This window comes from Miscanthus floridulus, chromosome 6 (assembly GCF_019320115.1).
Source record: "Miscanthus floridulus cultivar M001 chromosome 6, ASM1932011v1, whole genome shotgun sequence".
NCBI classification, from domain to species: Eukaryota; Viridiplantae; Streptophyta; class Magnoliopsida; order Poales; family Poaceae; genus Miscanthus; species Miscanthus floridulus.
The window spans coordinates 91313954-91337725 of record NC_089585.1 but is presented as its reverse complement, the minus strand read 5'-3'; the positions used below and the strand labels follow the sequence as shown (position 1 = coordinate 91337725).

Sequence of the window (23772 nt, the reverse complement as noted above, 5' to 3'; positions counted from 1 at the left end):
AACCTGTGGTTCCCGTAGCCCGTTCGTCGATTCCTCTTGCAGAAGTAATAGTAGTACTAGTACATGGGTACAACAAGACGCGTATAATATGGTAGTGGTAGGATAATCTGTTTCATCAGATCTGCAGGGGTCAAAGACAGCTCGATTTACAGCTCGGCGAGGCAAGCAGCAGCAGCAGCAGGGCTGTGGCCCCAACAGAGGTCATGCGGGGTGCATTTTCTTAGTGATGGGGGCTTTCGTACGCGATTAATATTGACAGGGACAGACATGTTCTCTTGCAAGCCCCACTTGGCAGTATCATTGAAACCGGCCGCGCACCTACTCTCTGCCTTCACGCGGCCACCGGCTTCGCTTATTCAAAGAGCAGCAAAAGGGGGTTCGGCATGGATGGGTAGCGCTAGCTAGATATCAATCACCAACAGCTAGCGAGCGAGCGCGGTGAACCCGGCCACCAGCGGCGGAGCGGAGGCCGTCGCCGTCTTGCTAGCCGGCGCGCCGATGCTCACTCGTCTTGGCCATGAATTGCTAGCCGGATGAGAGATTGCTAGGTAGCCAGCAGATAGGTGGGGAATTGAATCAGAGGTCTGGTGTGTATAATACAGCTCGAGGAGGCGGCGGCGGCGGAAGGCGGATAGGAGGATGAAGAAGCTCCACTGGTTGGTGCGGTTCCTGTTCGGGCCGGTGCCGGTCTACTTCTCGGCGCTGGCCATCCTCATCGTGCTCACCAACGCGCAGTACTTCGGGCTGGTGGGCGTCGGCGTGGCGCCGCGCGCCGCGAAGCTGGCCTCCTCCACGCCCGTGGTCAGCGTCATGAAGTACTGCGACATCTTCCGCGGGGAGTGGGTGCCGGACGCGGAGGCGCCCTACTACAACCACAAGACGTGCCACATGATCCAGGAGCACCAGAACTGCCTCAAGTACGGGCGCCCCGACCTGGGGTTCCTCAAGTGGCGGTGGCGGCCCTCCGGGTGCGAGCTGCCGCGCTTCGACCCGCTGCAGTTCCTGCAGTTCGTCCGCGGAAAGTCGCTGGCCTTCGTCGGGGACTCGCTGGCGCGGAACCACATGCAGTCGCTGCTCTGCCTCCTCTCCCAGGTGAGTGATGAACTGATGATGATGACAATTGACAAGAGCCTGCCGCCGAGTCGCATGAGACTTGGCACAGCTGATGAGCTGAAGCTTCCACTCACACTTCCACCAGAGACTGACCACTGCGTGCATACATGGCTGCGGCTGCAGGTGGCGTATCCCAAGGACCTGTCGGCGAACCCGTCGGACCAGAACAAGGTGTACCACTACCGGGCGTACAACTTCACCATCAGCATGTTCTGGTCGCCGTTCCTGGTGCGCGCCCGGGAGCCCGACCACGACGGCCCCGCGCACACGGGCCACTGGAGCCTCTACCTGGACGAGGCCGACGACAAGTGGGTGTCGCAGATCTCCCGCTTCGACTACGTGCTGGTGTCGGCGGCCAACTGGTTCTCCCGCCCGTCCCTCTTCTACGAGAAGCGGCGCCTCATCGGGTGCAGCTTCTGCAGCAGGCAGTACGGCGTCCCGGACCTGACGCTCTACTACTCGCAGCGCCGCGCGTGGCGCGTGACGCTGCGCGCCATCAACGAGCTGGAGCACCTCCGTGGGCGCGTCATCGTGCGCATGCTCTCCCCGATGTCGCACTTCGAGAACGGCACGTGGGACCACGGCGGCAACTGCAGGCGCACGCAGCCGCTGCGGGCGAACCAGACCACCATGGAGGGCCGCGACCTGCACTTCTACACCGCGCAGATGGAGGAGTTCCGCGCGGCGGAGAAAGTAGCCAGCGAGAAGGGGAGGCGGCTGATGCTCATGGACGCCACGGCGGCGATGCTGATGCGGCCCGACGGCCACCCCAGCCGGTACGGGCACTGGCCCAACGAGAAGGTGCAGCTCTACAACGACTGCATCCACTGGTGCCTCCCGGGACCCATCGACATCTGGAACGACATGCTCTTCCAGATGCTCCTCGCCTAGTAGCACTAGCACTAGCAAGGATAATCCATCGATCTCAACAAATCCGTCGCCGGTAACCGTGCACAGATTCGTTTTGTTTTGCCTTGTTTCGTTCTTCTTTTTTTAAGAAAGAAAAGGGTACTACATTTTTTGTGACAAGCAAGGAGTCGTTCCTCCCGGAAGCCGAGATCATCCGTTCCCCCCTTCTGTGTTTGTCTTGCGGTGTCGATCCGAGTGAACTTTTTTCCTGGTCGGTCGGCGCCGTGAAAAGGAGCAAGCAAACAATCAAAAAAAAAGGACCGCAGCGAGCGGTGGTGCCTTTGATTCTGTATATGGCTGGCGCACGCAAGCTGTCGAAAAGGTCACGGCCGTCTTCCGATTTTCGAATCGAATTGAAATGAAAGTTACTGTACTCCCGCCCGCCTTTACATCACATCCCGTATCACATGTTTCTGCCGCTGCCACCGTTGCAATTCCAAATCTGGGGCGCGTACGAGAGTCGGGAGTAAAAGCGCCGCGTAACTTCACTGGGCTGGGTCTGGGTATGGTTGTGCACGGCGTCCGTCCGGCCTCCGGCGGACCGCCGATGGATGGTGGTGGATCGCACTGATGGCGCCGGGGCCGGGCCAATAAAAAGTGGTGTGCGCACCGCAAGACCGGAAAGAGTGCTTGTCGTTGTCGGGGAGCGGGGGCTGGCCGTGGCCGCCGAGCGGCGACCATGGAGGCCCGCTGGTGATGACGAGGGTTGAATGGTTGACCTCTGAGCAACCGACTGCGCGGTGAATGAGTGTGCCGTTTTTTTTTTGATATAAGAGGGCATGCCGGGGTTGGTGTGCCGATGACGCCCACTGCCCACACACACAGGGCAGGCCAGTGCTGCTGGGCTGCTGCCTGCTGCGGCGTTCTAGAACCAGGCCTGGCGCTGGCTGGCGGTTATGACAAGCGATCAGAGCCCCGCGCACGCATCTCGAGGACATGAGGACCGTGCCTGAACAGGGTCTCACGGCGCGGGGCGCATGTCCGCCTCCAATCTCTGGCGGCCGTCGTGGCTCCTCTCTAAAATCAAACTGGATCGAGCATCGTACGTACTCCTCCTGCCTCAATTCCTTGCAGGGTACTGTACAAGTTTACAGCATGTTCTCGATTTCAAACTTATAACCACGCCGACAGCGCGTGGGTCCTTGCTAAGATCAATGCGCATAATGAGCTTTGCGAGGGTGCGGGGCCCAGTGGCTGCGAAAGTTAGGGACAGGCTTTTTTTTTGTTTGTTTGTTTACAAGACGCATGTTAGAAATGGGGAGCGTAAAGGTTGCAATGCACAGGGCAAAGATTTATCCTGAAGATGTACTACTGCAACAGTAACATGTGAGCACACAGAAGGCGATGGTCCAGTCCAGTGTACAAAAGTGATGTTGCGGTCACGCTGCGATCCGTATACCCATGAGCAACTACGAAGTTGATGCGAACCAGTCGTACGTACTACTTGGGGCTCAACCGGTGGATGCATCGATGATAACTTCACGAGCCGTGGTGTACTCATAGCCGTACACGGTAGTGGTGCTGACAGACAGGAGACGATTGCCGGGTTCCGTAATTTGCGGGGCAGGCGGCTCCGGGCTCCGGCTGGAAAGAGCAGGTGCCAGGTGCGGTGCGGACTGCGGGGACCCCCGGAGTGGCCGAGTGCTCGCGTCCACTCGATGTGCGGTTTTTGCTGCGCACCGACGCTTTCGGCCGGGAATTTAGGGCATGTTTGATTCTCTAGTAGTTTTAGTTCATGAATTACAAGTGGATTAAAGTGATGTTTGATTCTTTGAATTAAAATAGATTAAAGTCATTAAATGATGTGGAAAAAAACTCTTTTACCCATTCTTTTACCCTGGGAGAGAGATGACAATAAATGAGGGGCATGAATGTTCCCAACACCTTTTAGTCCATTTTAGTTCAGTTTTGTGGACTAAAGTACTAAAGGACTTTAGTCCACTTTTAGTCAAGTGCTTGGCTGTTTAGTTCAACTAAAGTGCAGATTTTAGTCCAAAATACTTTAGTCTATGGGACCAAACACCCCTTACTCGGCGCCAACTCTAATCTAATCACTAAACGCCGCTCTGTTAATGATCTGCCTTGGCACGGCGGGCCACTGACGCAAGGCACGCCAGACCTGATGAAGCGAGTACGAGACGCCATTGCCATCCGCGGTCAGCGTCTCTGCACCGTCGAATCGTCGATCCATCGAAGGGTGAGCGGTGGAGCACCGTTTCCGTTTCAGAAGAACGGCAGTTCATTACAATACAGAGGCTAATCTTAACGACAAACTGGACTGCCGATCCCAATCCTCGCACAGGCCGAATAGCGCTGGAACAGAAGTTGGCATGGGCCTATGATGAAGCCCGGAACAAAAGTTTTCCAGGCCGGGAGCCACGTTCGCAAGTGTCCAGCCCACGTGCCGACGGGGAGGGCTACGGCCGTTCGCGTCCTGCCGCTGCAAAGTCCATGAACCTAATAGCCTATTTGGACGAGAGAGAAAAAAAAAACCTATTTCTATATTTTCTGTGAGAAAAACCTTTTGCCTCACTAACCGAAAACTACAAAACTGGAGAATCTATCTTCAACTCTCAAAAACCATTTAGATTACTTCTACTCCTATTAGAGGTGGGTTTATCATTTTAATTGAAAATAAAACATATATTGGTAAACCTGTACGAATAAGCTTTCAGAAATTAGATTTTGCTCTAGAAAAGATTTAAAAAAATTGAAAGTTCTAGAACATTCTAATCAATGTTTTGAAAACTCACCACAACTGATGTGGAAAGTTTCTACAACGCCTTTGGACATTGTTCAGAATGATTGAGAATTCTCTAGATTTTTTTGAAAGCACCACCTAGTTCCCCCTACACGGGAGGGCAGATGCGGGACGTGGGGGTTGAACCCCCGCCTGCCGGCTCCTCCCTGGAGCCTCACCACTGGACCACATGTCCATCCTCAATTCTCCAGATTTTAAGGATATTTTTCATATTTTTCTAGAGCTAAATCTAATTTATCTAAGCTTTATGTACTTTCATTAGTGATCTCTATGTATTTTATTTCAACTTATCGGGTTCTGAGCTATATTTATGATTTTTCTTTGAATTTCTATACCATTAGAGATATCGTTCGTGGTTTACCGAAATTATTTAATTAAAGAATTGATAAAACCGACTTGAATACCACTTTTAACTAGGGTAAGGAGGTAATTTAAGTGGTTTCGAGGGACGAGGGAAATAATCAGCCTGTTCGGTTAGCTGGTTCATATAGTTGCTGGTTCGTGAAGAAGTACTGTTGGCTGGTTTGTGTGAGAGAAAAATACTGTTCTGGCTGGAAATTTATGATCGTTTACGACAAGCCACAGCCAAACGAACAGGCTGAATGTGTCTTGTTTTAGAGTTTCAGAAGGAGAAGTGAACTACAACGATAGTTCAACTAGGCAATATACTTTTTCTACTGTTCAATCTCGTTCCTGGCAACAGTTCTGTCGAATGTCGATTGCCGAAGGATTCAGGGTTGGCCAAACCGACCATTCTCCATTAGCGGTCATCACTCGTCTCAAGCTACCAAACACACATTCGGCTTCTGAGAAACATACTCAATATTACTAGGAAGACGCAGTAATATATCCTCACAAGTCACAACCAAATCGTGAAACCGTACAAATCCAACTCGTCGTGGACTCGTGATGGTATTTAGGAGTATGGTTTAGCACTAAGCAGGCCTTTTATGCGGCAAATCATCAAGCAACGAGGCGGGTAACATAAATAAAGCAAGGCAAGCTTCCCACACAGCATACGTGCGTGCGCGGGCGCGCCGGGCGAGGCGGCTACTGCCCCGCGGCGAACGCCTCGACTGGGAAGGTCTTGGTGACGCCGGCGAGGCTCTTGAAGTGGATCTTGCCCGTGGGCGGGTCGTCGACGATGATCTCGTTGACGGGGGGCCACAGCATGAGCTCCTTGGCCTTGACGCCCTTGAGCTTCTTGATGCGCTTGGCGCTGACGTACCCGGTGATCTCCACGTCGTAGCTCACCTGCTTGCTCACCAGCTTGAACTGGTGCTCCACCTTCTTCCGCTGCGCGATCCACATGTAGCCCGTGGCGCGCACGAACCCGACCTCGATGACGTCCGCCAGGGGCAGCAGGCCCAGCGGGAGGTCGAACTCCTCCAGCAGCGACACCGCCATCTTCAGGCCCTCCTCGTGCCCCTTCTTCACCACGGCGCCCTCCCTCTCGGCCATGCTGCCCGCTTGCTTAATTAGCTGATCAGCAGCTCGTTGAGAATTTACCTGTTGATCGATGATCGCTCGACGCTGTGGTTTGCGTGTGGCAGTTGGGGGTTTATATACATATATAGGGAGGTGAGCCAGGAAACGCCAAACGAACGAGGGCTGAGAAACCTCGAATTAATCGTTGGGGTTTTTAGAAGTTTGCCTTGCGGATGTTCGAGTTCGACGACGGAATGACCGAGCTCGATGCTACTTGTTGGTAGTGCGGTAGTGCCCAAGGTAGTGTTGTCTGTTTGTCAGCTTGGCGTTGCCTACTCCGAAGGGCCGGCAATGCCGCCCGTGCAATGCTTGTCCTTCCCAAGTCCCAACAAAAGTTTGAAGCGATCACTGACAGATGGTTCAGGGTTCCCCTCTCCATCAGAGCTGGAAGCGTTGTGATGGTTCAGGCTTCCCCTCTCCATCAGAACTGCAAGCGTTGAGAGAATGTCACAGCTACTCGTGGAAAGTACCTTTTTTTAGTCCATGTGGACCTTGGTTTCATCAGGAAATCAAGTCTAGCAAATTCAAGTCAAAATGGTGAACAAAATTAGCTTGAGACATAACCTTGGGTCCGTGATATTCAGAATAAGACTTAGATCACGAGCCTCAGCTATGACTATGAGCCCTACATAGTATTCGCATCAAAAAGAGCATAGCGAATCAGACATTTGGTTCCAACCATTTATTTTTATTCTTGCAAATCACAGCAGTACTACACCCCAAGAGTTTACTTTTCTGGTCCTCAAACAGGAAAATCTAAGAGTTCAAAAGCCCACACATATCAGTTCTTGCAAACTAACCATTGCAGTACACGCTGCAGATCCATACAAGCTTATGAAGACTGTCGCAGCTCCGGGCGCACGAAATCTGCATCAGCAGTCACTGAGATGTCAACAGTGGGCCTCAGCTGAGCACAGACTTCAATGGCACCGTGAACAGGGTCAGACATGAAGTTGCTGATGAGGTCTTGGTTGATTGGTGCTTTCTTGTCAACAGTCACAAACGCTTGTTGGGTCAAGATGTAATCGAAGCGTGGTGCCCACTTCCTAGATCCCAAGCGAGCAGTTGTGGAGCAGTTATCAACCATGAAGGCCACACCACGAGCATGCATAAACGGGTTCAACGAGTCCACAGACTCGATCAGACTCTCATTAATGATCTCCGAGTAAGAGTGGCCCTTCTTTCTAAGGACCTCAATCTACAATGGAGCGAAACAAAAGACTGTTAAATATTTCATTAACCAGTGTAATGAAACCATATTACCCTTTCTGGATATGGAATCGAACCTGAGCCATCATTAGTGCAACATACACTCCAGCAGTAAAGGGATGCAATGGACCAAGATCACCTTGTGGCCTGGTTGAACGGACCCTTTCACCCACCTTCCACATACGTGTTTGATCAATGTTTCCCATAGGGAAAGCAGGAAGCCCTTCCTTCTCCTGTTAAGAGAAAGGAAAATGCATGTAAACATTTTATTTTGTTTCATTGGAGATCCACAAATAGAATATGGTTTAGCATTTTAGCAGACGGGAAGGCATACATAAAATCTCCTCCCAGCCAACACCACACTTCTAATCTCACTTCCAGAAGAAACGTCTTCATAGCACTCATACAATATGTCCATGCATGGGTAATAAGCTGCGCTATAGGCCTCAATAAACTGCTTCTTTCCTTCTTCGGTCAAGGAGTTATAAACTTCAAGCATCCCCTGGGTACCATGGAAAGACATGCGATGAGTAAAGCCAAAATGAAACAATCAAAAGATAAGAAAAGCTTTGTGTACCTTCTTTGAAATAGTTTTCGATATAATTCCAGTGATGCTCTCTACAGTATTCTTATATGCTGAGTCCTCATCCATTCCTTGTTCTGTGTATCTCCTGAAAAGAGCCTCCACCATGCCATGGACAGCACCAAGCAAAATACCTGTGTAATAAATAATTAGACACAGACTCAAAGTGCAAAACTTTATTTCATTGGACAGGAAAGTAGGTTACCTCGTTCGCCAAAAATATCGCTCCGGTACTCCTGCTCTAGAGTAGTAGCAAATGTGAAAGGAGAACCTAGAGCTACTGACCACCCTAGAGCTACATCTGTTGCCCTTCCATCAACATCCTATAAAATGCAAAGAACCACACGAGGATGTCAATAGAGATTCAAAAATATACACTTGAAGGAAGAACCAAACAAAACAAACATGTGTAACATATGTAATAAACCTGGTGAAGGTAAAGAAGTAATAAACTATTCAGACAATACCCATATGTAGTATACCTGGTGAACAGCAAAGCTAGCATTGATACCAGCACCATTAATCTCTTTGCCCTGAACATAAAGTCTTCTAACTGATGGGCCCATTCCCTTAGGGCATACAGCAATCACGCTGATGTTTTTAGGGAAATCAAGACCCAGAGATTGCAAATGTCCAAGGAGAAATCCATGTGACAAACCAAGAATACTGTTTGGTTTCATGTGTGAGAAAATTTTCTCGTGGTTATCAGCCTGTACAGAGTATTGAAGTACCATAAATGTCATCAGACTTTTAAACATATAAGAGTGTGACCAACTAGAATCGGTCTCACCTCAAAGCAACAGAATTAAAATGATAATAATTGAAATAACACAAGGTGCAACACTATAGTACTATACCAGGGAATGATCAACAGAATGTATGCAGCATATGAGCATATAAATCGATGAAGAAGCAAACCTGAGCAGAATCAGATATCAGCAGCAAAACAAGATCACTGCTTGATACAGTCTCCCATATATCACCCAGTGTCCCACTCTCTTCAGTGAATCCCGCTGCTCGGGCTTCTTCAAAAGATTTAGAACCTTTCCGGAGACCAATCTGAAACCAAAACAACTGAATCAGAGAGGCAAATACTGCTTACTTCTTAAGTAACATCGAGTCAACAGGAAACCAAGGAACATATGATGGTCCATTGAAGCAATGATTTAGAGCTACCAACTGTTAGAAAATTTGACTTTCTCTAACAGGGATAAGATATGCTGTACTAGCAGAATGCAAAGGAGACCTAACCTTAACAACAACGTCAGCCTTTGCCTCGACAAGTGAGTCTCTCAAGTTCTGAGCTTGCGCAGGACCCTGCAAAATTAATAATGACTATGTCAAATGCCTGCACATGGTTTTTATCAATGTGTACAAAACTTATAGAAACAGAAAATTCATGTCCAAAAGTAAATAGGAAAAATATTGATGGGTAAACAACTATAACTTAATAAACAATGAAATATAAGAAAATACAGATTGTGCATTTACATCTACTCCAGATAATTCAATCGATACTGCCATTAGGAAAGGCATTCACTGCATCCAACACCAACAAACATAGCAACATCAATATTGATTCCCACTAAACGAAACTATATACATAATATAGAGTAACATTAGCACGGTAACACTCAAGCCCAAATGCTGGGACTAAGTCAGGCCATATGCACTGTAGTGGCATGTTTGCTCGACATTAGCAGCTTCAAGCGATTAATACTAGTATATAATGTTTTTATTCTTTTGCCCACAGCAAGACTTGGTCACCATCAAGCAAATTGGCCCTACCATATTCATCCGACCAAAGAGTGCTCGAGCAAAAATGTTTATAGCCATATTATAATGATATAATCTGAATCTGCAGTTGGTCACAAAGATTTTGTCCCCAAGAGCACACGAATTCTATCTATACTCAAATAGAATAACCCAGTACAAATTTGACAGGAGTAAACGCCAGTACCGACAAGAACAGTTCCGTCAGACAAAATAGAGTTTGAAGTCCTTTTAACCTGCGAGCCCCAGCCGATTACTCCGATCTGTTTGATTCCCTTGAAGGCCTCCGGCAACAACGGGAACAGATCCCTCCCACCCCTCACAATATACTGCAACACAAACCAGCAAAATCAGCAGCGTGTGTGTGGGTTCGCACAAACTAATCCACGAAGGATCACGGAAGCACGGGCTGGGCCTGCAAATCATACCTCCTCATGGCCGGCCAGGGACACCTTCTCCTTCTTGAAGACGGAGGTCTCGAAGTCGAGCGACGGCATGGCGGTGCCGATGACCGACGGCGACGAGACCTTCGCAGCCACGGCGCGGCGGCGGTCCGCGGAGGCGGCGGCGAGGAGGCATGGGGGCTGCGTGGCGGGGAAGGAGACGGAGGTGGCGGCTGTACCTACGGAGGGGGCGGGGTTTAGGGTTTTGCGGGCGATGGCGAGGTAGGTGGTGGAGGAGGTGGCCGCCGCCATTTCGGAGGAGCGGAGGGCTAGCGAAGCGTGAGGGTGGCTGTCTGGAAAGGGGGATTTCCGGAGATGCGTCCGTGAGCTTTTGTGTGTGGAGTTGTAGGCCAGAAAAGTTGGTGACAGTAGGACAGTCAGGCGCGTGTTTAGTTGCCCAAATTTTGAAATTTGAGTTATTTTAGTACTTTTGTTTTTATTTGATAAATAGTGTTCAATCGTGGACTAATTAGGCTCGAAACGTTCGTCTCGCAATTTCCAACCAAACTGTGCAATTAGTTTTTTTTCGTCTACATTTAATGCTCCATACATGTATCGCAAGATTTGATGTGATGGGTACTGTAGTACTTTTTTAGATTTTGAGTGGGAACTAAACACGCGCTCACAACGTATAGCAGTAGTACAAGTACCAAAAAATAAATCCTATGGCGGGAATCTATGAATTCCGATACTTGTTTGAAAACGAGAATTTTTTTTCATGTTCTCGCGTTTTTTATGTAAAAATTAACCGATTCCTGTGAAATTCCTGCGTTCCAAATTGATCCTAAAATCCATAGTCAAAATTGTAATAGGAGATTACAACTACCGGTACTATTTCCTGATGCAAACAGAGTGTATGTTCATGCAGGACCTAAGTGCCTATTTACTGTACAACGTGCCAACCTTTGTTTGTCGCTGAACTTTTCCGTACCAAAGAAATATAGGGTGCATTTGCAGCTTTTCTTGTCTAAACTCTACCTACAAATCCAACTATTTAGCACAAATGTATAAAAAAACATGCTACGATCACAATATCTATATATCCATCATCTCATATTTAGTTGGACAAAGTTTACCACGCCACCTGTTACGCGGTCGTAAGAGCGTGAGACCCCTCCAGTCGACACCTCCCACCACGCCCCTAGTACGCGGTGCCCACTAATCCCACCCTCTATGAACTCGTTGCCAACGAGCCTCCCTCGCCCTTGCTTCGTCCAACAACCACCTCCATACATAGTGGTTGGCAACGCTCTGCTGTCTTGCAACTCCGCCTATCCATGGTCAAGCCAATCTTGCCGTCGAGGTTCTAGGGTCGAGGGAGGAAGTAAACCCTAACTCCAGCAAAGGTGCGGTGATGGACGGGTCGATGGCATAGGGTCACACGTTCACGACCAGACATTGATTAGAGTTTGTGTATTTAGTTACAATTTAAGGCCCCGTTCGCTGGTCTGAAACTTGGTTGAAACTGGCTGAAAAATATTGTTCCGACTGAATTGTTGTGAGAGAAAAACACTGTTCCGGCTAAAAAAAAGAAGCCGAACAAGCCGAATATAAGATAAACCGAACAGGGCCTAAATCTTTCCCTTATGGCTTAAATTTTAGCCTGACAAGTTGTCTATATATTAGTATATGTTATTTGGAATATGGGACTACTAGAGAGAAATATTTAGGAGAGTTTTTTTTTTGTTACGATGCCCCTACATGTGAATGAAGAATTAAATTTAGGAGTATTCTTGGGTTGGTTTGACCTCGTTAAGGCCTTGTTTGAACGTAGTTGAATTTAGATCAATTGTTGGGATAGATATTGAGATGAATCCGATAACTTTCGAACAAGGCCTAAAAGGGAATAATAATCGCACTAAAAGGCAAATCAACGTGAGCCATTTGTCACCAGAAGAGACCGCATGTTTAGACCTCGTTGCTCGTAGCTGCAGGCCTTTTATGTTATGTTACCACACACCCCAATGCACTGAAGAATTTGCATTTTCCATCCGAGCAGTTTTTTACGTGCAGGTGCAGCTGCTTTGCAAGGTCCCCACTCCCCAAAGCCAAAATGGCTTTTCGCTACGGTTTGGGTCAAATCTGCGTGCACTTATTATTCTATAGGCATCGTGTTACGCGTGGTCATGCAGATTCCTGAATTTAGGTAGATCGATCCCATGAACAAAAATGCAACTTGGACTCATCGACAATCGCTGTTTGTTGCCCTACAGTGGTAGCCATCAGACACCTGCACAAATCCCATATTTTGTAGCTCGCTCGCAACAGGGCAGAGGCCGTAGCACATAAAGCCTTGCAAGCTCCTGACCATACGCATGGGACTAGCCATTAAATGATCTGAATGCCGATTTTATGCTTATCTGAGGATCTCAAAGTTGCAAGGCATTGCATAATATGCATTCCACGGTGGCTCTGTTTGGTTAGCCTCTCCTAAAGTTTAATCAGCTAAATATAGTTCCATTTAGTAAATTTTCATCCAAACACTATAACTAAATGGAAGTAAATGGATTTTAGCTAACTAGTCATCAAAATATTACTAAGAAACTAAACCTCACCTTTTAGTCATTTTAGAACCAAACATTCTGACTAAAAGACCTCTTCTAATCTCTTTTAGTCACCTAAACCAAACATCTAGTGACTAAAGTTTAGTCCCTGGTTTAGGTGACTAAAGTTTAGGATGAGGAAATCAAACAAGGTTACTCCATTCGCTCCAAATTATAAGTCATTTTAGCTTTTCTAGATACATAATTTTTACTACATATCTAGATATACATATGTCTAGATACAAAGTAAAAATTATGTATATCTAAAAAAGTTAGAAAGACTTACGATTTAGAACCGAGGGAGTACATTACAACGAACGTGTTCACAATAATTTTTACCACATGAGAGAACAGAGAAAACAGTTTGCCAATCAAGCCCATCAAAAATCACAACCGTTCCTGCTGCATCTAATGATGAAGGTACACGTCGGCCGGAAGCTCACAAGATCATACCACGAATCATTGTGCCGTGGAAGTGTTGGCCTCCGCAGCTGCAGTTTTAATGTAGCCCAAACCTTGCCGTGGAAGTGTTATTAGCCTCCGCAGCTGCAGTTTTAATGTAGCCCAAACCTTTCAGCTTCTCCACCAGCTTCCTCTCCGCAGCAGCCTGAAACCATGAACCAGTGAGCGTCAGATATGTTTCACGAGATTGTTATGCAGGTATGAGCCCACCTGTAACTGTAAGTACCTCAAGAATGGGGCAGTCTTTTGGGATGTTGCATGCCAGGACTATGTTCAGACCGGTCTTCAGCACTGAGACATGTAAGGATGCATCCTCTCTGTTACTAAAAGCTACCGTGAATGCAGGGCAATTAGTTACTGTACAAACTGCCAACAGAAACAGTACCTAGACGGCAAGCCATACTTGATCCGGTGTTATCAGATGTTCCTCCCAGTACAGAGGTAACACTCACTCTGTTATCCTGCAAGGGCAACGGAAAAGACAATGTGGCACAAATGACAACAGAAATAATTAAACAGCATCTTCTAAAGATGAAACAATTACCGCTTACCGGCCTAGTGGTTGCAGCAGCATATAAATGGTCAAACTTTGTTGTGTTGCATCCAATCCACACATAGATCTGCATCAAAATGAATAAAAAGGAAAAGCTCAAATATGATTACTCACAAAAATATTCTATATACAACAATTAAAGCATGAGGTAACACACTGCAAACAAGCTGTGAGGATATTCTTAAAAAAACAAGCTGTGAGAATTCAAACAAATGTACATCTAAAAATACAATGAATGTAGAGAGTACAGCAACACATCCATTTTTGTCCGGGCAGATTAAAGGCTTGGAGCTAACAATTACAAGTGACATAAAGCGTCCGTCCAGTCATAACCATCGTGACCACAATGTGAACAACCTTAGTCACAAGGACAGGATGAACTTGCCAAATGCTAAAACTAGCATGCTTTCAGGTCACAAGATGATATGATAGACTGCTAGTTACTTATTTTACTGAAAGAAAGTACACAGCCAGCTGGTAGAGCACAAACAAAGTTGAAGCCTTAGATCATCTGAAGTAGCATAAGTTTTTTTTTTAATAAATATCAATGAATTCCTGCTATGCCATGAATTTGAACAACTTTCAGTTTGATACTTCAATTGGAGCCAAGAAACATTGTCTACCTGTTTAGCAAACCTCATTATCTGAAAATGAAGCGTTACATCATGAAGATCCTCTGTGAAACTAGTGACATGTACGCCCTCCTCAAACGACAAATCACCTGAAGAATAAGTTTCGCCCTCTGTCCGGGTTGGTGAACACACCACCAAATCTGAAAAGCTTGCCCTCAGCTCCTCTGAAGACATCATGCACCTCTAAACCCTGAAACGAGATGAAGTTACATGTTGTTCATATAGGTGGGTCACATGATCACCTCCTTGGCTCCTTTTATCAAGCCCTAAAGGGGCATTCCACTACACAATTCGCACGATGTCCATGAGCATGCCGATCACAAAAGAGGACCAAAATAATTGAAACGAAGTTTCGTAGTCACCTAATTGGGGGCAAACCAGTTGTATTTACCAACTAGGGCGAGATTTTAGAGCGTGAGTGTCAGGTTCATAAACCCGGGGTCCCTCGGGGATCGGCTTCCGCGCCAAGGCTCGACCTAATAGTCTAAATACAACAGGCCAGAAGGACGGCCCAGTCACCGACCAGAAGGTCTAGACCGAAAGGAGCGGCGCCCGCTCGTCGACCCCTTGGGTCCACCACTCCGATCGGAGCACTCGCTTCGGCCTCCAGCCGCCTCTGGACGCCCTCTCCGATCGGAAGGCCTGGCCCAAAGCGCTACTTCCGACTCCGACCCCGCGTCCCTCCGACTGGGGCTCGTAGGAACTCTGCTCACCGCTCTTCTCCGACCGGCGAACTCAGAGCCGACTAGAGCCATCCGACCGGGGACGCCCGCTCGGTAGGAACCAGAAGACGTGCGGAGAAAGGCAAGACAAGGCTCACAAGTCAAAACCACTGTACCAGGGACCATACCCTGCACGGAACAGTACTCTGCAGCCACCTGACACAAACAGTATTGTAGGCGCCGACATCTCCCTCTATAGTATTGTAGGGGCCGCTAAAACTCCCATACGGTAAGGCCCTCCACGTGCCTCTAGGCATCAATACGGTATGGGCGCCAGGATTTACCGCACCGGGTGAATATAGCGAGACTCCTCACATGCCTCTAGGCATCAAACAGTATTTGCAGGTACCAACGTCCACCATCCCTGAAAAAGGCAGCACGACATCCCGTATGCATCTGACATTCTACAATGACATCAATAGTGTTGTAGGCACCCACCATTATCTGGTACCCGCCGGTGTGGACAACAAGGCTCGGTAGGCATGGACAACAAGGCTCGGTAGCATACGCACCCTTTCCCTCTCACTTGTAAAGTCGTCCCCTTCATCTATAAAAGGGGGTGCACATCCTCCAACAAAGGGAGACCGATTCCAGTTGACCAGAGTTCCTTAGATCAATAGCTCTCAACCACAGAACCGCCAGGTTCGGACCTCAAGCACTCGTTTGAACACTTAGCTCATAGCGAAGTTCCTATCACTCTCGGCCCTTCCGACCGGAGCCGACCGGACCTCTTGTACACCCCATCTTTCTCCTTCTCGTTTGTAACCCTACTGCAAACTTCGAGCACCTGGGCTCAGAAATAAAGTCATCGACCGACCTCGACTGGACATAGGGCACGTTGCCTGAACTAGTATAAATCCTGTGTCATTGAGTGCTAGGCCACCTCCGATCACAACGTACAATAAAACTATAAATATTTACTAGTTAGTCACATTCTGCACCGATAGTGGGTATACCACGGCCTGCACGCGCAACCACCAGATTTGCACTAATGATCCTACACAAGCAGTAGCTTTAACAAAATGTTTCTGCTACTCGAAGCTTGGGGACTCCTCACCTTTGCTTCTGGACCCCAGGCCAGGGGCGGACCCAGTAAAGGACATGGGTGTACACATGTACACCCAATAATTTTTGCAAAGCAATCGAAGTTAGTAGGCATAATACATGCATATACACCTATAATTAGATTCAGATCCGATTAGGAATAGTATGTTAGGGTTTGGGCGCACGGTTTTACCTATGAATTACGTTAAGGTTTGGGCACACAGCTTTGCACAGCAGGAAGGGGGGACAAAGGGGAGGGAATACCTAGTGTCCTGGTGGTGCTAGTCACTGGCCAAAGTGGTGACAGGCGAGTGGTGAAGTAGGACAGCAGCGACGGTCGCAGGGACACCAGAGCTGCAGAGGGCGGACGCCGTGCCGAAGATGGTCGCGAGGACACTAGGCCCCAGGTGGTGCTTGACCGAGAGCAGTCTCCTTTCTAGGCTGCGACGCGGCGAGCGGATGGAGGGGATCGGCCGCGGGCGAGACGTGTCCGGGCAACGGGCCAAGGGTCGACCAAAAAAATAGCAAAAATGACACTCGAAAGATTGACTCCTCGATTACAATGACACTCGGATGGATGATAAGTGGGTCCGTCTGTGTCTATGAATGTGGGTCCAGTGTTAAATCTACAAACGATCGATGTTTCGAGTCCCATGTTTGGGAATCGCCCGGGTCAACCAAGGTTAGAAAAAAATGCTGCTCCGTAGGCGGTATCTACAGGTGACCTACTGAAAGCTCTAGTTTGGTTTTGGTGAATTGATGAAACCCTAAGTGCTAACCTAGTTTATCAAGTGATCATGAGATAGGTAGCACACTCCAAGTGATGAAGCAAATGAAGATCATAGCATGATGATTATCAAGTGCTTGGACTTGGAAAGAAGAAAGAGAAAAATAAAAAGCTCAAGGCAAAGGTATAAACCATAGGAGCTATTTTATTTTGGTGATCAAGACACTTAGAGAGTGTGATCACATTTAGGATTGATAGCCGTACTATTAAGAGGGGTGAAACTCGTATCGGAATACGGTTATCAAAGTGCCACTAGATGCTCTAACTCATTGCATATGCATTTAGGATCTAGTGGAGTACTAACACCCTTGAAAATGTTTGTGAAAATATGCTAACACATGTGCACAAGGTGATACACTTGGTGGTTAGCACATTTGATCAAGGGTGGTGAAGTTTAGGTGCAAGGGTAAGAAACTCCACCGGCGGAGTGTCCGCCCGTTGAGTGCGGACAGTCCAACGGTGCCACCAGCGCCCTAGACAGAAAAGATGGAGGTCACTGGGAGTGACTGAACGCTGGCCACGGTTGGACCGGCGCATCCGATCAGATGTATCAGCGAAGACGCTGGCGTCGGTCAAATGACCGGACGCTGGGTTGCTCTATGACTGGACGCTGGCAGGGTGTGTCCGGTCAGTGCTGACGTACACTGACATGAGGCGCACAGAGGAGACGTCATCTGACTGGACGCTGGCAGGGTCTGGTCAGACATGACCAGACGAGTCCGGTCGGCAAAATATGTTTCTGGAACCTTACTGGAAACGACCGGACGCTGGAGGCTCAGAGTCCGGTCAGTTGTAGCGAAGCGTCCGGTCAACTAATGATCGTTGAAATCTGACGAACAATATTTGAAGCAGGGGACACGTGGCGTGAATCACGTGACTAGACGCTGAGGGCCAGCGTCCGGTCGGTTGGACCAGAGCGTTCGGTCACCCCGCGTTGTACCCAATGAAGGGATACAACGGCTCTATTTCATGGAGGCTTCTATTTAAGCCCCATGGCCGGTTCAAGCTCACTCTTTTGACCATTTGTATTGACATAGCACCCTTGTGAGCTTAGCCAAAGCCCTCCCACTCATCTCCATCATTGATTCATCATCTTTGTAAGATTGGGAGATAATCCAAGTGCATTGCTTGAGTGTTTGCATCTAGAGGCACTTAGTGTTCGTGTTTCGCTGCGGATTTCGCTTATTACTCTTGGAGGTTGCCGCCACCTAAACGGCTTGGAGTAGCGAGGATCGTTGAGCGGAGAGTGGTGATTGTCTCTGGCTTCGATCGTGGTGATTGTGAGGGGTTCTTGACCTTTCCCCGGCGGAGAGCCAAAAGGTACTCTAGTGGATTGCTCGTGGCTTGTGTGATCCTCATCTTGTGTTGGTTGTGCGGCACCCTATTGGGGGTTTTGTAACACCCTAAAATTTGCCTTCTTTTAAATAGTAAATTTGATTTAATTATGTAATTATGTGTGCATTCAAATATAGGAAAATAATATTTTTGGTGAAATTAAAATCCATCATAAGGATATATACATGTTGATGCACTCATGCTGGAGCATTGTATTTAATTTGTTGAGTGGGTTTTGATTTAAACTTAAAAGGAATCAAAAATCATTTGGAAATGAATTTGGGAAATTTGAATTGGAAAAAAGGGCCTTTTTCTTTTCTCCCCCTTCCTTCCTCAATTCTGGCCCGCTGGCCTTTTCCTCCGCGCCAGCCCACCAGCCCAGCCGCGCTGTTTTCCTCCCTCCGCCCGCGCCCAGCTTCGCGTGGCCCAGCTCGGCCTGGCAACTGCCGCCGCGCCCTCCTCCTTCCCTCAGTCGCTGACCGCACGGCCCCACGCGTCAGCTCCGCCCCCTTCCTCCCGCAACCGTCCCGTGCCATCGCAGCCGCTGCGGAACCGCCGTTCAGCGCCCATGTCCGCGTCGTGGGAGCGTCCCCCGCGCCCCTGCCTCTACAAAAAGGAAGCCCCGCCCGAGCCGTTTCCCCCTGCTATTTCCCCGCTCCCTCTTGCGCTCGCTGTGCACGGAAGCCACCACCGCAGCAGCGCCGGATCCACCGAGCTCAGAACCGCCGCGCGACCGCCGTCCCTGAGTCGCCTCCGACCCTGTTGGTCACCGCGGTGAGCTTCGCCGTGCTCCTCTCCTTTCCCCCATGCTCTCAATCTCATGTTTCATGGCCGTTTGTGCCCTATTCACGTGTGCCGAAGAACTCCACGCCGCCTGCCATGGCGACCGCTGCCCCATCCGCGTCCTCCGGCCGTCTTCTCGGCCTGGGCGAGTTCGCCGCACTCCCCTCTCTTCCCCGGTGCCTTCGGTTGGGCACACCGTGGCCGTAGGCCTTGTTTTCCCGCTCGCCGGTGACCTTCTCGCCGCCGTTCATGGCTAACCCGCCGCGGCCATCACTGTTCCCCGCCGGCCTTTCTTCCCTCTTCCCCAGTTCGTTTCCAGCCGTCCGTTCTCTGATCAACGGTCGAGATTAGAAGATACCCCTTCGGGGGTAAATTTGCTAAAGAGTCCCTGGATTTTTCTAAGTCCTAACCCGCCGTCCTTAGCGTATTTCCCCGAATGCGCAAACCCGTTTAGAAAACGTAAAGTCATCGGCTTAAGTCAAAAGTACGCTTTCAGTATTTACAGAAATGACATTTGAACTGTTTCGCTTATAAAATTGTCGTTTTAGCTCCGAATTGATCCATTCAAATCGCGTTAGCTTCGTAATTTCATAGGCTACATGTTAGAACTACTGTTAATCAAGTTTGGAACTTTTTAATTTCATGATTAGAATTAATTAAATATAGGGCTATAGGAAAACCCGTTTTAATCACAACTTTCGCATTTTAGCTTTGTTTTTCGTGAACTTCGCGTTGACGTGATCGTAGAGAAACGTAGATTAGTTTTACAAACATTTTATCTTGTTTTCAATACTGTTGGTGTACTGTTCTAATGGTAGGAATGTTTTCTTTGCATGAATGCTTTTGGAATGTTGTATGTTGCCGTGTTGGTCGCGTTCAGACGGTGAGGAAAACGTTGGAGACCAAGAACTCTTCGACGACCAGCAGGACCAGCACGAGTTTGTGAACCAAGGCAAGTATAACATGGGCCTTCCTTGATGTCCTATTTCACTTTAATCAATTACTCATTTGCATGTGTCTAATTTTGATAACCGTAAGGACATCCTAGTGATTGTTATCCTGTTCCTTGTCTCCTATGGGTTAAATGCATATGGGTAGATTGCTAGTGCTCTAACTGAACATTGATATACTTATAGATGAATGATACTATGGAACAAAGTGAGTAACATGAATTATAACAACTGTTCCATAGGGCGAAAGTGCAAATGACCTTTGTTCATGTTGCTCCCGGCCCTCCATAAGGACTTATCTGTCGGCAAAAGCTGGGACTGACAGTGCAACCGGGAGAGTCATATGGCTCTGACTTTAGCTCAGTAATAGGACCTTTCCTAGCTGGTTAGAGGTTACCTTTTTGGTGCAAATGGGGCTTGCCACTTTGGGTATAGGGCTACCTCTGTTCCTATGAGTATAGCCACGATGGATTTGTGCCATAGGAAAGGGGGGTCCCTACATCTGCCTGCCAAGGAAACCTAGCGGCCCTAACCTGTTAGGGAAACCTATGAAATGGCTTCATAGTGTACCCTGCCCGCTCACCTTGGTAGTGACATGGGAGTAATTAACCCGGGCATATGGGGATCACGACTCGCGGTGAATGTGCACCACCTCTGCAGAGGGTAACAAACTGTTATAACAGCCGTGCTCATGGTTACGAGCGGCCCGGAAAACTCACAGAATAACTGGTTAATTGTTGATGATCGTTTAAAGTTGTTCAATGATGATATATGGTACACCTGACCCCGATATTTGTTCTTATGGGAATTAAATGGGAGCTTAAGCATATCTTGATAATACTTGAGAATAAAAGTTTGACCAATTAAAAATGCTATCTGCAGTAAACCAGAGTCTATCCTTTTTGAGCTTCATAACCCCATGTTAGCTTGCTAAGTACGGAATGTACTTACACTTGTTTATTTTCTCTACTTGGATAAAAATCCCGGATGGGTAACAGATGACAACGGGTATGAGGATTTCCCGGAGGATTATTAGGCTTGTGGTCAACCAGTTGACCTTCCCTGTGATGACGGCCACGAGAGTTTATTATCTTTTTATTATTCCGCTGTGTTGTATAAGACTAAGTTTTATTATAACTCTGATGTATGTGACACCGTGATGATACTATTGTAATTTGTCAGCTTGTGTGTGTGATTGATTCCTGGGCACACACGAGTTTTGTGTATTCAATTTTATCCTTAAAATTGGGTGTGATAAATTGGTATCAGAGCCGTGTTGACTGTAGGACGCAAGCCTAGTTAGAAACTGGTCGTTTTAAGGTTTAGATGTTGCTACAAAAACCCTTGCTCTTTGAACCTTGATATTTTCTTCTCTACTATATCCTTGCTATTCATCTCTACCTTGCTGCTTATTTTGAAGTTCTTGTTCTCATCTTTACTCCTTGATTTGATATGCTTTTAGAACTGTTCTTCATTACCTTCTTACGTAATCTGAATATAAGTCTTAGGATTGTTATCCCTGGTGCAATGAGAACGGTAGTATCGCAAGTTGAGTCAATGATTGAGTTGTGCATCTTTATTAATTGTTGAATTGTCATTATGCTTAAGATTGATTTGAATCTTTGTAATGATTGCAATGATCTTGTTGGGTGTTCCAACAATTTCATTTAGTTATAGGCCTAAGGCATAAGGATTAATGAAATAAATAGTCGGGTTTTGGTTTTCTTCTGTTTTCCCTATCTTGTCTTTTCGGAGCAGTCTGCACTCTTTGGCTTATATCTCTGATGTTGGATGACCAAAAATCATGAGCAAATTCTGGACAATAGTAGACTTCAATATCTTTCTCTGAGCGCAAGAATCACCTTGATAGCTATTTTGGTTATGGAGATACGAAAATCAGAAGGTGATGCATCTGTGTTGTTTGGAATCTGGAATAGTTTCTGTTGTGCACTGTTTCGACCAAGAAAACTGATGAATTTGGAAAAGTGCTCTATAAGAAAGTTGTGGAGAATTTTATAAGCTTTCCAACGGTATAAGCTACAACTTCATTGGATTAACATAAAGGGAGTTACAGCTATTTTACTGCGCTGCTGTTTTTCATCTCGTGAGGAACTTCAGATTTCTTGTTCTTGCCCTTACACGAGAGTATCAATTGGATGACAGAATGTCTTGATACTAGTTAGCTCATCTATAAGAATGTGCAAGCTATACTTTGGTGTCCCCTAGTCTATCTTTTCTTAAGGGGGGTAGCCAAGTTGAAGAATTTGGAAGCTAAAGTGTCCTACGTTCTTGTTTGCGTAGCGAAAGCATGGTGGTCCCCAAAGATGTGAGAGAAACTCAGAATCTCAATGAGGTTTGGTTAAAGGTTCAACGAAGGTTTATCCAAGATCATTAAGATTTTGGTAGAGCTACTGGAGAAGCTATTAAGTTAGTTTGGATCAAGAATCTACAGGACATCTTCACTAAGTTGGTCTTGAATTGGTGATATCATCGTTGGAATGAAAATTGATTATGACTTGGAAAAGTGCTATCACTTGGAGAAGCAAAAGTCATGACCGATGCCCTTAGCAATGGGGAGTTGTGCTAAGAAGGCTCGGGTGACACCAAGGATTAAGAGTTATATTCCCAGTTCGAGCAACTTAACCGGAATCATTCATGTTTTGAAGATTGGTGGAAGAATTTCCTTCTGACCAATAAAGTAAGGAATTTTCGTCAGAATGTGGGTATTTTAAGAAAAAGAATTGGTATTGTGGACTCAAAAGGAAAGGTGGCCTAGTGATTAGAGTTACCTGAGTATCGTTTGGAGTAAGATCAACAGATATGCAAGGTAAAGTGGGATCCTTATCAAGATGATGGGACTACACGAGGAAGTAAAGGAGAATCTAAAGACGGAGTATCCCTATCTCTCAGTCGACGTCGTCCGAATCTCGAGGACGAGATTCATCTTAAGGGGGGTAGAATTGTAACACCCTAAAATTTGCCTTCTTTTAAATAGTAAATTTGATTTAATTATGTAATTATGTGTGCATTCAAATATAGGAAAATAATATTTTTGGTGAAATTAAAATCCATCATAAGGATATATACATGTTGATGCACTCATGCTGGAGCATTGTATTTAATTTGTTGAGTGGGTTTTGATTTAAACTTAAAAGGAATCAAAAATCATTTGGAAATGAATTTGGGAAATTTGAATTGGAAAAAAAGGGCCTTTTTCTTTTCTCCCCCTTCCTTCCTCAATTCTGGCCCGCTGGCCTTTTCCTCCGCGCCAGCCCACCAGCCCAGCCGTGCTGTTTTCCTCCCTCCGCCCGCGCCCAGCTTTGCGTGGCCCAGCTCGGCCTGGCAACTGCCGCCGCGCCCTCCTCCTTCCCTCAGTCGCAGACCACACGGCCCCACGCGTCAGCTCCGCCCCCTTCCTCTCGCAACCGTCCCGTGCCAGCGCAGCCGCTGCGGAACCGCCGTTCAGCGCCCACGTCCACATCGTGGGAGCGTCCCCCGCGCCCCTGCCTCTACAAAAAGGAAGCCCCGCCCGAGCCGTTTCCCCCTGCTATTTCCCCGCTCCCTCTCGCGCTCGCTGTGCACGGAAGCCACCACCGTAGCAGCGCCGGATCCACCGAGCTCGGAACCGCCGCGCGACCGCCGTCCCTGAGTCGCCTCCGACCCTGTTGGTCACCACGGTGAG

General features: G+C 47.6%; 4 protein-coding genes across 4 annotated transcripts; 1 reads left to right on the top strand and 3 right to left on the bottom strand.

Moving 5' to 3' along the window:
• Nucleotides 1–335: 335 nt before the first annotated feature.
• On the top strand, nucleotides 336–2161 carry LOC136458622 (protein trichome birefringence-like 19). Its single transcript, XM_066458559.1, has 2 exons — nucleotides 336–1092; nucleotides 1237–2161. Exons 1-2 carry the CDS (start codon nucleotides 640–642, stop codon nucleotides 2002–2004), a joined length of 1221 nt encoding a protein of 406 aa, XP_066314656.1. The 5' UTR covers nucleotides 336–639; the 3' UTR covers nucleotides 2005–2161.
• A 3541-nt stretch (nucleotides 2162–5702) lies between these two features.
• Nucleotides 5703–6310, bottom strand: LOC136458621 (uncharacterized). Its single transcript, XM_066458558.1, has one exon. The coding sequence runs from the start codon at nucleotides 6242–6244 to the stop codon at nucleotides 5834–5836; it is 411 nt and encodes a 136-aa protein (XP_066314655.1). The 5' UTR covers nucleotides 6245–6310; the 3' UTR covers nucleotides 5703–5833.
• Nucleotides 6311–6938: 628 nt separating this feature from the next.
• On the bottom strand, nucleotides 6939–10594 carry LOC136458620 (ketol-acid reductoisomerase, chloroplastic-like). Its single transcript, XM_066458557.1, has 10 exons — nucleotides 10265–10594; nucleotides 10073–10165; nucleotides 9315–9380; nucleotides 8982–9122; nucleotides 8546–8773; nucleotides 8269–8386; nucleotides 8058–8197; nucleotides 7815–7982; nucleotides 7558–7713; nucleotides 6939–7469 (listed from the first exon to the last, which is right to left on the bottom strand). Exons 1-10 carry the CDS (start codon nucleotides 10529–10531, stop codon nucleotides 7104–7106), a joined length of 1743 nt encoding a protein of 580 aa, XP_066314654.1. The 5' UTR covers nucleotides 10532–10594; the 3' UTR covers nucleotides 6939–7103.
• Nucleotides 10595–13125: 2531 nt separating this feature from the next.
• On the bottom strand, nucleotides 13126–14646 carry LOC136458619 (uncharacterized). Its single transcript, XM_066458556.1, has 5 exons — nucleotides 14461–14646; nucleotides 13836–13904; nucleotides 13688–13745; nucleotides 13511–13614; nucleotides 13126–13429 (listed from the first exon to the last, which is right to left on the bottom strand). The coding sequence occupies exons 1-5, from the start codon at nucleotides 14644–14646 to the stop codon at nucleotides 13322–13324; spliced, it is 525 nt and encodes a 174-aa protein (XP_066314653.1). The 3' UTR covers nucleotides 13126–13321.
• Nucleotides 14647–23772: the final 9126 nt, after the last annotated feature.